This window comes from Dipodomys merriami, unplaced genomic scaffold (assembly GCF_024711535.1).
Source record: "Dipodomys merriami isolate MVZ:Mamm:240054 unplaced genomic scaffold, mDipMer1.0.p SCAF_14, whole genome shotgun sequence".
Classification (NCBI taxonomy): Eukaryota; Metazoa; Chordata; class Mammalia; order Rodentia; family Heteromyidae; genus Dipodomys; species Dipodomys merriami.
In genome coordinates, this window is record NW_027202715.1 from 18,946,258 (window position 1) to 18,963,393 (window position 17,136).

General features: G+C 47.8%; 1 protein-coding gene across 6 annotated transcripts in view; it reads left to right on the plus strand.

Moving 5' to 3' along the window:
- The first annotated feature begins 4,762 nt into the window (after nucleotides 1-4,762).
- Lrrc20 (leucine rich repeat containing 20) overlaps nucleotides 4,763-17,136 on the plus strand; it is a 72,909-nt gene continuing 60,535 nt past the window's right edge. For 2 of the 6 annotated variants that reach the window (XM_070020919.1, XM_070020923.1), the window contains exons 1-2: nucleotides 4,763-4,841; nucleotides 10,361-10,505. In XM_070020919.1, the coding sequence (XP_069877020.1) occupies nucleotides 10,424-10,505 (82 nt within the window). In that variant the 5' untranslated portion in view covers nucleotides 4,763-4,841; nucleotides 10,361-10,423. Of the gene's footprint in view, nucleotides 4,842-4,909; nucleotides 4,928-5,711; nucleotides 5,884-10,222; nucleotides 10,241-10,360; nucleotides 10,506-17,136 lie in introns of those variants that run through there. The other 4 variants (XM_070020921.1, XM_070020920.1, XM_070020922.1 and 1 more) reach the window with 4 other exon arrangements.

Below are 17,136 nucleotides of genomic sequence, written 5' to 3' on the forward strand. Positions count from 1 at the left end.
CTTGTATCCATTTGCTAGGGCTGCTGTTGAAAACGCAACAAGCTGGGATGGCTCATATCCTAGCTACTCAGGAAGCTAAGATATGAAAATCAAGGTTTGAAGCCAGCTCAGGCAGAAAAGTCCATGAGACTATTATATTCAATTAACCAGAAAAAAATGTCAAAAGTGGAGGTGTGGCTCAAGTTGTAGAGTGCCAGCTTTGAGTAAAAAAGTTAAGGGACAGCATTCGCAGGCCTTGAGTTCAAGCCCCACTACCATCAGAAAAGAAGGAGAGAGAGGGGTGGGGGGAAGGAAGGAAGGGAGGGAGGGACGGAGCACAGACCAGGTGGGTTTGTGGTTCATTGCCTTATTGTCTTTTAGTTCTAGAGGCTAGAAGTCCAAAATCAAGGTGTCACAGGCTGTTTCTTCCTGAGGACTGAGGGAAAGATCTGTTTCACACATTTTCTCTCTGTGTCACTTCATATTGTCTTCTCTGTGAGTATATTTGTCTGTATGTAAATGTCCCTTTTTTTATAAAGACATAGCCATATTGCCTTGGCCCACCTTAAGGACCTCACTTTAAACTTGATTACCATTGTGAACTCTCCAAATGAGATCACATGCTGAGGTAGTAAGGAGTAGAACTTCAACATTTAGTTTTTTGAAATGGGGTCTCACTATGTTGCCCAGGCCTACCTTGAGCTCACAGCCTTACAGCCTCAGTCTCCTGATTAGCTGGGATTACAAGTATGTGTCACCATGCCTGGCTAAAGTCTGTTTTTTTTTTTTTTTTTTTGGTTGGTCGTGGGGCTTGAACTCTGGGCTTGGGCGCTGTCCTTGTGCTCTTCAGCTCAAGGGGAGCGCTCTACCACTTGAGCCACAACGCTACTTCTGGTTTTCTAGTGGTTTATTGTAGATAAGAGTCTCACGGACTTTCCTGCCCGGGCTGGCTTGGAACTGTGATCCTCAAATCTCAGCCTCCTAAGTAGTTAGGATTACAGGTGTGAGCCACCAGCACCCGGCAAGAAGGGCTGTTTTTGAGCCTTGGCAAAGTATATGAGTCTCTGTGGATGAAGGGTATGTGACTTTGAACTTAGGTTACCAGACTTGTGCCACACCCTTAAGTGCCAGTGTCCAAGGAAGCTCTGGATCTCTTCTGGGGAGATGGTTGGAGCTGGATAAGATTTTTCACCAAGAAAATGTCTTCCTGAAACTGTATCAGAAAAAATAACTAAAAGTAAAAAAGGGCTGGATGCATAGCACAGTAGTAGAGTACCTATCTAGTAAGCATGAGGCCCTAGGTTCAACCCCAGTACCATTTAAAAAAAGAGCAAGGGCTGGGAATGTGACTTAGTGGTAGAGTGCTTGCTTAGCATGCATGAAGTCCTGAGTTCAATTCCTCAGTACAACATAAACAGAAAAAGCCAGAAGTGGCACTGTGGCTCAAATGGTAGAGCGCTAGCCTTGAACACAAAGAGGCTCAGGGATAGAGCCCAGGCCCTGAGGTTCAAGCCCCAGGACAAGAAGAAGAAGGAGGAGGAGGAAGAGGAGGGGGAGGGGGAGGAGATGAAGAAAGCAGCAGCAACAGCAAAAGCCAGGCACTATTGGCTCATGCCTGTAATCTTAGCTAATCAGAGGCTGAGATCTGAGGATCACCCTTCAAAGCCAACCAAGGCAGGAAAGTCCATGAAACTCTCCTCTAATTAACCACTAGACAGCTAGAAGTAGAGCTGTAGCTCAAAGTGGTAGAACACTAGCCTTGAGCAAGAGAGCTCAGGGACAGGAAAGGGTTTAATCAACACAGCTCTGTTGGGAAGAGGGAAATGTAAGCATTTGAGCTCATGAACTTTAGGGTTTTTTGTTTTTTGTCATTCATCAGCCTTGAACTCAGGGCCTGGGTGCTGTCTCTTAGCTCTTTTGCTTAAGGATAGTGCCACCTTGAGACACAACACCATGTCCAGTTTTCTGGTGGTTAATTGGAAATAAGAGTCTCACAGACTTTTCTGCCCAGCTGGCTTTGAATCACGATCCTCAGGTCTCAGCCTCCTGAGTAGCTAGGATTACAGGCATGAGCCACTGACATCTGGCTAGCTTTCAGTTTAAATAGAGAAAGAAGGGGCTGGGAAGGTGGCTCAGTGGTAGAGCGCTTGCCTTGCATGCATGAGGCCCTGGGTTCGATTCCTCAGTACCACATAAGCAGAAAAAAAGCCAGAAGTGGCATTGTGGCTTAAGTGGTAGAGCGCTAGCCTTGAGCTGAAGAGCTGAGGGACAGCACCCAGGCCCAGAGTTCAGGCCCACGACCAGACCCCCCGCAAAAAAAAAAAAAAATAGAGAAAGAATTGAGGCAGAGAGTGAGAGGTATGCAGGGTTAAGTAATCTTCAAAGTGTCGCTTGATGGGGACAGTCTAGCTCTCAGGAGATAACTGCTCTGAGTTGGGGGTGTCATCTCTTCTTGGGGTGATCTATGTAGGAGTCTCTGATGTTCCCAGAATCAATGGATACTGCAGGTTTGGGACAATGAGTGGAGACTTCCAGGTGTCTTTGGGGGATTTTGGAAGAGGATAGTGTAGAGGCTGATAGTGGAAGCACTGAAGGGGGTGATTGGTTAGGTGTTGGTTTTACATGGACATGTGAGTGAGTAACATGATTATATGAGTTCAGCCAGAGTTTGAACCTAAGTCTTAAGACAAAGGAAAGAGCCAGATTAAAAATGAAGGCTGAGATGTCTGGCTTTTCTCCTGCTTTTAGTTAACTTGTAGGCTCACTTAAGGAGTCAGTGCTTTTTAGTAGAAGTAGGTTTTAGGACCTGTTATACTAGGAACTAGCTATGTTGCCCAGGCTGGTCTTGAACTCATAAGCTCAAATGATCTTCTTGTCTCAGCCTCCTGAATAGCTGGGTCTACAGACAGGCACTGCTGTGTCCAGTTGGGTAATGAAAACAACAGAAATGTATTATTTCATAATTCAGAAAGCTAAACATCTGAAATTGATACTGAGAGGGTCGGTTCCTTTCTGAAGGATGTGGAGAAAGTCTGGTCCTTGTCCTCATCTTCTGGCATTCCTTGGCTTGCAGGCACATCAAGCTATCTTTGCCTCCATCAGATTTACATGGTGTTCTCTCCATGGGTCCCTTCTCTTCTAAGAGTATCAATCATACTGGATTAATAGCCCACCCTGCTCCAGTTTGTCCTTACCTTAACTAATTACATCTATAATGACCCTATAATTACATCTATAATTACATCTAAATAAGGTCACATTCAGAGGTACTAGGAATTAGTATCTTAACATATCTTTTTTTTGTGGGGGGGCACAATTCAACCCATAACCTCAAGTCACAAGGGAATATGTGGTCCTTAGACTTCCTAAGACCCCCAAGAACAGAATGAAATATACTTCCTTCAAGACTCCCCATACTTAATGCTTGCTTCTGTGTAACAGAGCTTTAGCATGTTTATCACTGTCACTGTGTGAAGTGAGAGCCCCATCTCTTTTGTCTTCCCATATTGCCTATAAAGGCTGTTTGGTGGGTCCTGCCTAGGGTCCTTCATTAGCTCAGGAGGCTGAGATCTGAGAATTGGAGCCAGCCTAGCAGAAACTTTCATGAGACTCTTATCTCCAATTAGCCACCAAAAAGCCAGAAGTGGAGGTGTGGCTCAAGTAGGAGGGCCAGCCTCCAGAGAAAAAGCTAAAGGACAGTGCCCAGGCCCTGAGTTCAAGTCCCAGTACCTACCTACACACACACACACACACAAAGCTATGATTCATGCTCAAGTGGCTCTTGACTATAATCCTAACTATTCAAGGAGGCTGAGATCTGGAGGATCAAGGTTCAAAGCTAGTTCTGGGAGAAAAGTCTGTGAGACTCCATCTCCAAAATAACCAGTAAAAAGTAGTGTTGGAGGCGTGGCTCATGTGGTAGAGCACGTCTAGCAAGCCAGAGGCCCTGAGTTCAAACTAGGAACCACTGGGAAGCCCCAGTCATGGGTAGGCTTGGCATTTCTCTAAATCTTCCTTGGGTTAATCCTTATAACGACCTCGTGAAGTAGTTAAACACTTTTTTTTTTTTGTGGGCCGTGGAGCTTGAACTCTGGGCCTGGGCGCTGTCCCTCAGCTCTTCAGCTCAAAGCGAGCACTCTACCACTTGAGCTACAGCGCCACTTCCGGTTTTCTGGTGGTTTATTGGAGATAGGAGTCTCAGGGTCTCTCCTGCCCGGGCTGGCTTTGAACCGAGATCCTCAGATCTCAGCCTCCTGAGTAGCTAGGATTACAGGCGTGAGCCACCAGCGCCCGGCTAGTTAAACACTTTTAACTCCCGATAACGGACGGGAAAGAACATTGGGCTTTCCAAAGCTGAATTAACAATACAGCCAGAACCTGAATGGGCGCTCGAAGACACCACATGAAGTTTTCCAATGCTCCATCCTCTCTCTCTGTCTCTCTGTCTCTCTCCTCTCTCTTCCTCTCTCCTCAAAAGTACCCCTGATCCAGTTAATTCTGCTCCAATACTCGAGAAAAACCAACCTTGGCGGCACCTCAGTCCTCTGGATGTTGGGGTACAAGGCACACCCGAGGTTGCACGCCCGCCCGGCAAGCGCACTCACAACAGAACACAAAGCGGTCCCTCCCTGCGTTCGGGAGCGCGCGTAAGGACCCGCGCGCTGATTGGTGCGCGCGGTTCGGGACCTGGGCTAGCTCCTCCCCCGAGTCCATCCTGAAGCAGCGATTGGTCGAGAGGTCGTGCGCACAGGCCCTGCGGCCTCGCACGCTCCTCCCCGCGGAGCTCCGAACTTGCTAGGGGCGTCGCCGGTGACCGCGGGAGCGTGACTGCGCTGCGCGGGGCGCTGGGAGGCATTGCTGCTGTAAGTGGAGCCCAAAGCCTCCCGGGATCGGGCCACACGCTTCGAGCCCCGCAAAGTAAACATAGTCCGAGGCCAAGCGTTGCAGGGTGTGTGTTGGGGGGGGAGAGGGTGATCAGTGTCCGGGTATTTGCAGCGTCCCCTCCCCCCCCCCACGTCACCAGCTGTGGCGGGAAGGGGGCCGTGGCGTCTCCGGTGTGGCTTGCGCTCTGCGGCTGGACCGCGATGGCCCGGGGAGGGGAGCAGTGGGTACCGGGATGCCCGGAGGAAGCGCTCCTGGGTGGGCTTCCGTTTCTCGAGGGAGGCGCCCTTGCCGGGAGATGCTGCTGTGTATTTCGTCCCCAGAGTGACACTTTTCGGGGTTTGCTTCCGCTCGAGAGGAGCGGGGGGTTGCGGGGGTCTGTAGTCCCTGTCCCGCAGCGCGTCTCCCCGCAGAGCAGTCCCCGGGCCTCCGCGTCCACCCACGGCCCCACCTGCTTGCTTTATCCGCCTCGTCCGCTTCTGCCAGGCAAGCTGGGGGTCCCACATTGAGCCCCTCGCTGCAGGCATCGAGGTGAACCTGATGTGCAGTGCTCGGGGAATCCTGGCCTGGCCACCCTTACAGTTCAGGGGAGACGCAGTCCAGGGGTGCAGAGGAACCTATAAGGGAGCTCACGTGGGGCTCCTCAAACCCCATGGCGCAGAAACCAGGCGCCGTCGCGTCCCGATCACGCCCCAGCGGTCTCTCTTCCTGGGGGTGGGAAAGTGGGTCAAGCCCTGTCCTGCCGCGAGTGGGCCTTTGGGGCTACTGGGGTCGGGAGCAAGCCCTCCACTCCTCTCCTTCCCCCCACCCGCATCTTCACCCTGGCATGATCGATCGGCCAGGCTAGAGCCGGCAGTGGGGGCAGCTGGCGCGCATGGCTCGGGAGGCTCCGGTTGCTGGCCAGAGCGGCTGCCAGGCTCTAAAGTTCCCAATTGACCACACCAGAAACTAAATATAGGAGCAGCTGGTGCGGACGTGGTGTCGCAGAGGCTCCTTTGCAGAGCTCTTGGGACCGCAGATAAGGTAGAGTTCTTGCCTGTAAGGGGCTAGTCACCGGGCTAGTTGGTTTAAATGCTGCCTCCTCTCTCCTCTCTCACACACAGGGAGGACAGTATTGGCACCTCCCACAAAGCAGGGCAATATGGGAGGGGGGTGCATGCTCTCCTGCACCCACGCACCTGTTAGGAGGCTTGATCTCAGGGACTAAGCACTGTCCTTTTTGATCTGTTCCTTGAGGTAGTTTGCTCAAGGCTGATTCTGTACCACTTGAACCACAGCTCCACATCCTGCCTTTTGCTGGTTAGTTGGAGATAAAGAGTTTTACAGAGTTTTTGCCTGGGGTTCACTTGGACCTTTGGTCCTCAGATCTCAGCCTGAGTAGCTAGGATTGTAAGTGTGAGCCACCAGTGCCAGGCTTAGGGCAACTTTTTTTTTTTTTTCCTGTATTTCAGTTTATTATATCCAAACTTCCTGTATGTACTGTACATTTAATGCTTTGGCTGGGCCTTTCTTGAAGTGACAGTCCAGTTGAAGGTGGCATTTCCATTTTACAAATGAGGCTGCTGTACACACCTCAACTTTCCAAAACTTTGCTTGGATTAGTTGCTCCAGTCAGAGGATAGGCCTATGGGAAGCAGGTGTCCAGCTCTTGGACCTTGTTCCTTCCCCTGGGGCCATGTCTGCAGGGGAACAGGGAAGTACTCTAGGCTTGGGCCCTGACCCTCAGCTCTTCAGCTCAAGGCTAGTGCTCTACCACTTGAACCACAGCGTCACTCCCAGCTTTTCTGTTTATGTGGTGCTAAGGAATCAAACCCAGGGCCTCACATGCAAGGCAAGCACTCTACCACTGAGCCTTACCAGCCCCCTGGAACATTTCTTTTTCTTTCTTCCTTTTTTTTTAGGGGGGTCCGGTCGTGGGTGCTGTCCCTCAGCTCTTCAGCTCAAGGCTAGCGCTCTACCACTTGAGCCACAGTGCCACTTCCGGCTTTTTTTCTTTTTGCTCTTATGTGGTGCTGAGGAATCGAACCCAGGGCCTCATGCATGCAAGGCAAGCACTCTACCACTGAGCCACCTTCCCAGTCCCCCCTGGAACATTTCTAAGGCCTCCTTTCTTTTTTTTGGGGTCCAGTCTTGGGGCCTGAACTCTGGGCCTGGGCGCTGTCCCTCAGCTCTTCAGCTCAAGGCTAGTGCTCTACCACTTGAGCCACAGCGCCACTTCCGGCTTATTTTTTCTTTTTGTTTATGTGGTGCTGAGGAATCGAACCCAGGGCCTCAAGCATGCAAAGCAAGGGCTCTACCACTGAGCCACCTTCCCAGCCCCTCTAAAGCCTCCTTTCTAATACCTGGGACTAGTGCCATCTAGCTGGAGGGTCCATAGATGAAGACCAAGACTGGATCATGGCTCCTGTTTCTCCCCTTTAGGATTCTCTCCAACTCCCTTGTGTCTCTTGGAGGCTAGAACTTGGCCTATGAAGCTGCCATGGGGGCCTGTGTTTCAGTTGTGGTTCCAGCAAGGCCACCCTTGTATCCTGATTGTTCAAACAGTGCTGACATATGATGATTTCTGATTGACTCAAATTGTTTGTAGACACTGGGGCCCCTCACATCCCAGGGCAGCCTAGCCCAGGGGCTTTTGCAGAAAGTTCCAGGCAGGTCTACAGCTTAAAGGAAAAATAAGTTTCTTTATCCCACTTCCCTTAGCCTTTCTTTTTGAGCTCCTGGTTGATACTAAAGTCCTCCTCCTCCTCCTCCTCTTCATTTTCTTCTTCTTCTTCCTCCTCCTCTTGCTCTCCTCCTCCTCCTTCTTTTATTTATTTTTGCTGTTGTTACTACAGTTTGAAGTCCTGGTCTCAGGCTATCACAGATTTTTTTCCACTCTGGGCTGTTACTCTACTTGAGCCACACCTCCAGTTCTGTATTGGGCTGGTCAGTTAAAGATAAGAATCTCCAAAGATAACAATCACCTCAGTTCAGGGTTCAAAGCCAGCCTGAGCAGGAAATGAGACTGTTATTTCCAATAAACCACTAGAAAACTGGAAGTGGCGCTGTGGCTCAAGTGGTAGAGTGCTTGCCTTGAGCTGAAGAGCGCAGGGACAGCGCCCAAGCCCAGAGTTCAAGCCCCACTACTGACGCCCCCCCCCAAAAAAAAAAGAATCACCTCAGTATTTGTTTGTCTAGACTGGCTTTGAACAATGATATTCAGATCTCAGCCTCTTCTGAGTGCCTAGGATTACAGACATGAGCCACTGGTGCCCAGCAATTCTTGTTATTTTTGACAAACTGACTCTGCCTTGGGAGTAAAAGGAACAGTGAGTGAAGTAGTAATTTTGTTGATGATTTTTGGAACTCACTCCAGCCCCACGTCATCCCAAGTTTGTTCTCTATTCTATCTGGAGTCTTTATCCTGAGCCCTATACAACCTGAGCCTGTATGTTTTGTTATCTGGCCTGGGAGAGAGATAGCCAGGTGAGATGGTGTGTGTATGAGTGTGCATGTGTGTGTTTGTGTATGTGTATGCGTGCGTGCGTGCGTGTGCGTGTGTGTGTGTGTGCGTGTGTGTGTGTGTGTGTGTGTGTGTGTGTGTGTGTGTGTGTGTGTGTGTGGTTTTAAAGCTCATAAACAACCTAAATGACTTGTCCTAAGTCATTAAGTGCTACTGAAACTCAGAGGGAGGAGAGAATCTTGAAGGCTAGGGCAGTCTGGGGAGACTTCCTGGAGGTGGAGAAGCAGGAATTCTACTCATTCCTTAAGGATGAGTTTCACTGAGTTGTTTGCTGAGATTCATATGAGTAAGAAACTGGGGGATTCGCTGCTGGTGTCATACCTTCATGTATACTGCTTTGTTTCTTCAAGTAGCCTTTGTTGGATATGTGTCCTAGGTTCTGATCTAGGCAGATCCATATATTTTCTCAGTGGTGTTAACTGAGGAAATTGAATATTGACACATTTCTTACTCAGATGAAGAAACTGGGCCCAATTGTTGGGAAACTCTACCAAAGCTTCTCAGTTACTAAGTAGTAGAGTTGGGCGTTTGGCCTGTACCAGTGCACCATGTGTCAGCCCCTTGGAGAAACACATAGAGAGGAGAGGTAGATTGGCCATACCTGTCCTGCTTGTTCAGCTGAGTCCAGGAGCATTGTGTCTATCTGCTGTCAGCTCTGAGCATTGCTCCCACCCCCTGCTCTGTGCCCTCCCAGACTTGCCTCTGGCCTTGGGTAGAGCTCCTCAAGCTGCCTTTAGAGCTGGGATTGGAGATAGAGAGCTACAGGTAGGATGGACATGGACCTGGCCTGGCCTGGCCTGGGTTTTGCTACTCAGTCACTTTAACCTTGTCTTGGTCACTTAGCTACTCCTTCTGTCTTAGTTTCCCACTCTGTAATAAATGGAAAGTTGGGAACATTTTTATGTCTTTTATGTCCTCGTGCTTATAATTTTATGATGACTATGTCTTTAACATGATAGATAGATAGATAGATAGATAGATAGATAGATAGATAAATAGATAGATAGATAGATAGATAGATAGATAGATAGATAGATAGATAGATAGATAGATAGATAGATAGATAGATAGATAGATAGATGATAGTGTGTGTGTATGTGTGTGTGTATTGGTACTGAGACTTGCACTCAGTGCCTAGGTACTGTCCCTTAGCTCTTTTACTCAAAGCTGGTATTCTACTACTTGAACCATAGCTTTACTTCTGAGTTTTGGTGAATTGTAAATAAGTCTTACCGAGTTCCCTATCCAGGCTGGCTTCAAACCTCAATCCTCAGATCTCAGCCTCCGGAAGAGGATTATAGGTGTGAGCCACTGACTTCTGGCTGTTTTCTGTAGCCTTTCTCCCCTAGTGATCAGATTTCCCTTTTCTCATTTCCAGCACCTCCCCCCTGCTTGCAGATAAACTCAGCATCAGGCTGATAATCAGGTGTACAGGCTAGTGCTGTAACCTTCCCTGCAGACTGGCCAAGGGAAGGAAGTTCATGCTGAGGGCCCAACCACCTGCAGACTGTGAGCTTCATTTGCCTTGGCGTGCCCACTTCCTGCTGTGCAGGAGGAGCCTGGAAGATGGGAATGGGGTGAGCTGGAGGAAGTGCAAGTATAGGGCACAGTGCGGGTGGAGGGCAGGTGTCTTTCTTCTATAGTTGGCTGGGCCCGCCTTCTTCCCAGCATCCTACCTGTTGAGTCATAGATCAGCATACACCTGAGTTCTCACCTATCTGGCCACAGGTTCAGGCTTGAGTCCTGTGTTTGGTGAGGTCATACTCATGTGTACTTCCTACCAGAAAAGCAGGAGGGGCCAGCTGTCTTCTCCTGATACGCGATGAGCCTTTGCAAAGCCTACTCTGACTGTGGCCTAGGCTCTGCCTCACAAGAGAGGTGGGTGGCCTGGACCTGTCCTGGGGCTTTCTAGCTACCTGGATCTTGGGGAAGAGGATGCTGAGGAGGGTGGGGTTCCAGCTGGCAGGAGAGTGCTTCATGGCCCTGCATTTTCCCCAGACACAGGCCCCTTTGTGAGAAGCAGACCAGCCTGGGGGCTGGGAGCAGGCTACCTACGGCTGCATGTTGAAGAAAATGGGTGAGGCTGTGGCCAGAGTTGCAAGGAAGGTCAACGAAACAGTGGAGAGCGGCTCTGACACCCTGGGTGAGTGAGGCCTGGTTTTTCCACTGCCCTGGGATGGTTTGTGAAGTCAGCTTAGAAGTGACTCGGGAAGAGATGAAGGGGCCCAGGTGAGGTGTGCCCTGACCATGAGGGCAAGGGTTTGATGGGACATGGGCTGTGCTTGTGGCAGTTGTGTGTGGTCTGGGTTCCCATGGAAGACATAGTTCTTACTATGGGGTCTGAGTGATGGATCCTGGGTACTTGCCCTTGGACTGACTGAAATAGCAGGGTGGCACCAGCTGGTTGCCCCATGCACAAATTCCAGGCCCCTGTGTTGTCACCTTATTGGATTGTCACTGTAACCTGTGTTGTGTCACCTTATTGGATTGTCACAGCCCTTCTATGGTGACTGATGACAGGCATGGCTATTCTTTCTTCAGATGAGGACAAGAGGGAGGGGCAACAGATAAGTGAGTGTTGGGGGGTTTAGCCCTTTCGGGAGGCCTCCTTGCATTCCATATTTCACTTGAGTTGTGTCTTTTGTTTTGCATTGATTGTAGCATTTTAGCTTGTGAGTTACTCCCACACTCCAAGCATTTAAGTAGACCATCCTGTTGAGTTGAATTAGGCAAATTTTACTTTTATTTGATTGTACTTTATGCCTGTGCTAGGGCTTAAACTCGGGATCTCCAGGGTTCTCTTCATTAGCTTTTGCTCTCAAGGCTGAACTTGTACAACTTGAGCCACGGCTCCACTTCCAGCTTTTTGGTAGTTAATTAGAGATAAGAGTCTCACTTGAGTGCGTGGGCTGGCTTCAGATAGCAATCATCACCTCTCAGCCTCTAGAGTAGCTCTAGGATTACAGGTGTGTACCACTGCCTCCAGCATCAGCAGATGTTCATGACGAAGGACAGCTGAGGATACAGTGCAAATTACCTGTGTATGTTTGGTGGGCATGAGTGTGGTGGTGGTGGTGGTGGTGTGTGTGTGTGTGTTGTGTGTATGTGTGTGTGTCCATGTCTGTCTGTCCATCCCACTGGAGCGTATGCTCCACCACTGTGGAGTTACAGGCATGTTTGGGCACCCAGGGGACTAGAGCAGAGTACTGTCTTGGATGATCACCTATTGTTACAGACAGGCAGGCTTCAGCTATAGAGTAGAAGTTTATAGGTGAGTAAACTTCCTGGGGCTGTGTGTCTGCATCTCTGCAGCTGACAGAGGAGCATTTCTGTGGTGGTTACTGCTGAGCAAGGACCCAGACTAGAAAGGTAGAGTATTTTTCTGAGCTGTGACTCATCAAATGTGTCTAGAATAAAGACTTGGGTCAAGGGGTGGTGGCCCAGGATATGGAGGGATATTCAATCTTTAGGATGGACACTGCCTCTTCCAGGAAGTCCCCAGCCTTACCCCATTCACCCTTCCTTTCTCTGTAGAGCCTTTCTAGAGGGTATGGACCCTGTGGTCTTTTGCTGCTCCCATGCTGTACCCTTCTAGTCCTCACTAAGGCTAGTTAGGAACTGTTAGCACATGGCAGGGTAGGTTGTTGAACTGAGCCAAAGTATATACAGTGTCTCTTCTACCAGAGATCTAACTTGTTCTCTGTAGAATTTGGAGCTGAGTCTCTGAGCAAGTCTTACCCCTGGTGAGCTGTTGGTTCTGGGCCCCCATTAAAATGTCTGGATATTTGCACTCATCACTAATATGCTACCCATGTTCAAAGTTCTCCATCACTAATATTGCGTCCAACAAGCCAGCCTTTATGTGCTAGGGGCCTGAGTTGTCAATCTGGTACCCTGTCAGATTGCTGAGGCTCACCTATTAAGCATCAATTTCTTCATCTATGAATAAGGATGTTGTGTCTCCCTCATCTGGATGATAAAATGATATCTGTCATGTGCTTGGCATTCTGTGAGCTCAGAAAATGGCAGTGTGTGTGTGTGTGTGTGTTCTTCTCTTGGGGGCTTGAACTCAGGGTCTGGGTATTGTCCCTGAGCTTCTTTGGCTTAAGGCTAGCACTCTACCATTTCAGCTTCCGCTCCACTTCTGGCTTTTTTGGGTAGTTAAGTGAAGATAAAAGTCCCACAGACTTTCCTGCCCAGGTTGGCTTCAAATTGTGATCCTCAAATCTCAGCCTCCTGAGTAACTAGGTGTTAGCCATGGAAGCCCAGCTTGGAAGCTATTGTTTTTAATGTTTCCTCATCCCCCATGGCTGGAAGTGGGGCCTCAGCCCTCACAGCACGGAAACACCATGCCAGGTGTCACAGACAGGTCTCCATTGGCTGTTTCCCATTGCTTCCTAGTGCAGAGTGCAAAACAGATTGGCAAGTCTCTGCATGACCTCTCTGACTTAAAGTGTCAGGGGGTGGGAGGATGTGTGCAGCGTCATCTTATCCAGCTGTGTGGGGGCTGAAGGATCCTGGGAGAGAGAGAGAGAGAACTGAATTCTGACCTGGGGAGTTGGGGAAGCCCCCTGGGGGAGGAGACGACCATCCCAGGCATTGGGAGGGACACAGTTGGAAGGCTGTGCTGGGGAGTCTGGACTTCAGCCTGTGTGGGCATGGGATCCAGTCTGGGCTGTACATAGTCAGCACAGTACCTGCTGTTTACAAAGTGTGGGAGGTAGGTGAGCCCTGGGCTTGAGACCAGCCTACCCCCTGTGAGATAGTAAGACAGCAGGTGAGGTAGTCCTGGGAGGCTTCCTGGAGGAGGTGGGAATTGAATTGGGTCTTGAAAGATAAGTGAAGGTAATCAATATGATTCTCGTATAACAATAGTAAGCAGTAGGATCGCCATTCAAAGTCAACCCAGGCAGGAAAGTCCATGAGACACTTATCTCCAGTAAACCAGCAGAAAAATGGAAGTTACACTGTAGCTCAAAGTGGTAGAGCACTAGCCTTGAATGACAAAGCTCAGGGGCAGTATCTAGGCCCCGAGTTCAAGTCCCATGACCAACAACAACGACCAAAAAAAGCAAACAATGTGAAACAACTAAACATACAGCATCAGAAAGCAGAAAGTAGTTTAAATAAGTTCTCACACAGTTATACAGTGTCATTTATATAGCCCATAACAGTGGTGAGAAACATTTCACTGTACTCCTGGATAAAGATCGACAACATTCTCATGTTACATGCATTGGGAAACACAAGGTCCTAATCTGTGTATTCAGTAAGGTACTGATTATGCAGAACATATGTGTATATGTAGAAGAGAAGATGGAAGAAAATAAAACAAGATGCAAAAGGGACTCAGAAATGATCACCTGCACTTTTGAAATGCGTTGTGATGAATTTATTACTGTCAAAACTTGAGAAGAAGAGAATAGCTGGTGTATTAGGCAGCTCTTATGTCTTACACCGGTGGGATGCAGGTGCGTGGGAGTCCTGGAAACAGGCTGGAAATAGCTAATTATGGCTGTTCTCATCTCCACACCCTCATTCCTCCAGCCTTCCGGGTGCCTCAGAGCCCAAGCTGCAGCTGGGTCCAGCTTCTATCTCCTGAACCTGTAACCTGAACTGTGGATCCCAGCCCGCCAACCTCCCACTCCAGCTTCTTTCTCCCCCAGCAAGTGGGCTCCTTTCCATCTGGCCCTCTGAAGTCCCCCAGCTTGAATGGAAGCCACTCCTGTCCCAGCTCCCCCCACTCCCAGTACCAGCGTCGTTTTCTAGACTTTTAGGAGCCCTCCTTTCTTTTTTTTTTTTTTTTTTTTTGTCGGTCGTGGGGCTTGAAATCTCACCCTCCTTTCTGACCCCTCCTGGCTCCTCAAGTTAATACTTCCTCTGTGTGCCATCTCAGGCTGGTCTGGACTGACTCCCTTGGGTCCTAAAACCCACCCCACCCCCAACCCAGGGTCTTAGTCTGATCTTGCCCTTCTCTATAATGGTCTGTGGGGTTAGACTACTGTGCCCTGTTCCATTCCAAGGCAGAAACACACAGACTGCTGTGTGCCTGGATTTTGTTCTTTGGGATGGAGGGGTCACCCTGGAACCGGTTCCTCATGGATAACTGTATTTATAGAAATACAACAATCCTCTTGGGTAGCTGGGGAATATAGGTATGAGTTGATCCTTCTAGGCTTCATCCATTTGTCTTTGATAAAATGTCTATGTATACTTTTTTCTCATTAACTTTTGAAGGCTCTTTATATATTCCAAGGTTCTTTATCTGGCGTGTGTTTTGTACTATGGTTTCCAGCCTTTGCCTTGTCTTTCATTCTCTTCACAGCATCTTTTGAGGAAGAGATATTGTTAATTTGAAGTTTAATTAATTTTTTTTTCTTCTGGACATTGATGAAAGTGAACCGGGCAACTTGTGGGCAGAGATGGGAGGGAGAGAATGGGAGAGAATAAATGAACAGATGGTACTATTCAAAGTGGAAGAAAATGTACTTATTACCTGAAGTATGTAAAGGTAATCATGCTGTATATCACCTCTAAAACAACAATAAAGTAAAAATAATTTTTTTTCTGATACTGGGACTTGAACTTGAGCTTGCTTGCTTGTGGCTATCTCCAAATTGGCTTTTTGCTGCTTAATTGGAGATGGAATCTCAAGGGCTTTTCTGCCTCCTTGACTTTGAACTATAATCCTTTGAATCTCAGCCTCTTGAGGAGCTAGGATTACAAGCATAAGCCATTGACATTCAGCTTCATTTTTCCTTTATAAATGGTAATTTGGGTATTGTCTAGGTACCTGACTCAAGGGCACAGAGATTTCTTCTTGTCAGAATCATGTAAGTAGTGGGTAAACAACATGAATCTACAAACTCTCAGAAGGGGACTGGTGATCTGCCTCAAATTTTGAGAACATTTTGTAAATAAATTCTTTCCCCTGGTGCTTACAGAGGGCTGGGCAGACCTCTGCATGGGTACAGAGGTAACAGATAGAAATGGGCTGCAATACTGGGATGTGGCATACCACTAGGTGGGGGTGGGGGAGGCGGGAAAGACCAGGACTAAGCAGCTAGCTGGAAACTGAAATAACCCAGCAGGGAGACCAGGGCTGTGAGACCAGGCCCCTTCCCATCGTACTGGCCAAGTGCTTTTCTCCCATATTTACCAGCAGATGGCGTTCTGTCATTGGTCTAGTGGTGTTGGGAACCTGAGATCCACTTTGTTCCTACTCCTTCCCAGCCACTGCAGGGCTCTGATAGTACTTTTTTTTTTTTTTTTTTTTTTTGAGTAAAAGTGCTCAGGAAGTATTTACTATAGAACCCCCAAATCAGAAACTACCACTGGATGCTTTAAAAAAAAGCATTTTAACATTTTTATTATCATTATTATTATTATCTTTAAGTACTTGTACAAAGAAGTCCCCATTCTACAAAACAGAATATGAATACAAGGTATCTGATAACATTGACCCCATCGCTCCTAACCCATCCCTTCTCTCACTTTATTTTAAAAATGGAAATTAGGTGATTACATAAATTTCACATATTTCACAATATTGTGGAATATTGAGAGTTAAAATCACAAACACATTTTACCCTTCGCAAGGCAAATTGTCATTCTCATGGTCTATAAAGTTTGCGAATTCTATGAGCTTTTACAATACAAATGATTTCTTCCACATCAGGTGATGTTCACATTTCTTTCCTTTTGCTTAGTGTAAGCCGTTCCCTCTTTCCCTCTCATTTCTCCCTTCCCATCGCTGTCTTTGGGTTGCTTAGTTCTTTTCCTTCTATGTCCAGTGCAGCTGATGGGCTCCTTTGTTGTATGTTGTTCCATTTCCCACTTATTCTGTTTCCTCCTTCCGGCTTCCCTCCATTGTGTGCGTATATCTACCATATATATGGTCAAGAACATGGAGTCATTTAGTAACGATACAACAAAATGAGTGGCTGTCCTTTGTTTCTCCAGTCCTGTTTACTTAGTCATATCTTCTTGGATTTTGGGTTTAGCATCCACATATCAGGGTGACCATGTGCCATTTGTCTCTTTGTTCTTGGCTTACCTCACTCAAAAGAATTTGCTATAGTTCCATCCATTTCCCTGAAAATGCCATTATTTTGTCCTTTCTAATGGACAAATGTTAATGCATAATATTCCATTGTATGTAGGCACTACAGTTTTTGGATCCACTCATCAGTAGTGGGGCATCTGGGTTGTTTCCAAATCTTGGCTATTGTGAACAGTGCTGCAATAAACATGGAGCTGCATGTGTCTTTGTATACTGGTTCCTGTTGTTCAGGGTAGATGCCTAGGAGTGGTATGGCTGGGTCATAGGGGAGATCTATATTTAGCTTTCTGAGGACCCTTCAGACTGCTTTCCAAAGTGGTTGTATTGGTATACATTCCCATTTCCTCATGTGTTTCTTTGCCATTTCTATTTCTCCTTCTGAGAAGTCTCTCTTTAGTTCCCTTGCCCATTTAGTAATTGTTTTGTTAGGTTTAGGAGGGATTAGTTTCTTGAGTTCCCTGTATATACTGGATATTAACCGCTTTGTCTGATATTTTGCTGGTACATATTTTTTCCCAATTAGTTGGTTGTCTTTTTAGCTTGGTTGCTATAGCTTTAGCTGTGCAGAAACTTTTTATTTTAAGGCATCCCATTTGTCCAGTCTCTCTCCAATTTGTTGTGACACTGGGATGCTGTTCAAGAAGTTCCTGCCTGTGCCTATAAGTTCAAGTGTCTCTTCTACTCTGTCCTGCAGTAGTTTCAGAGTTTCAGG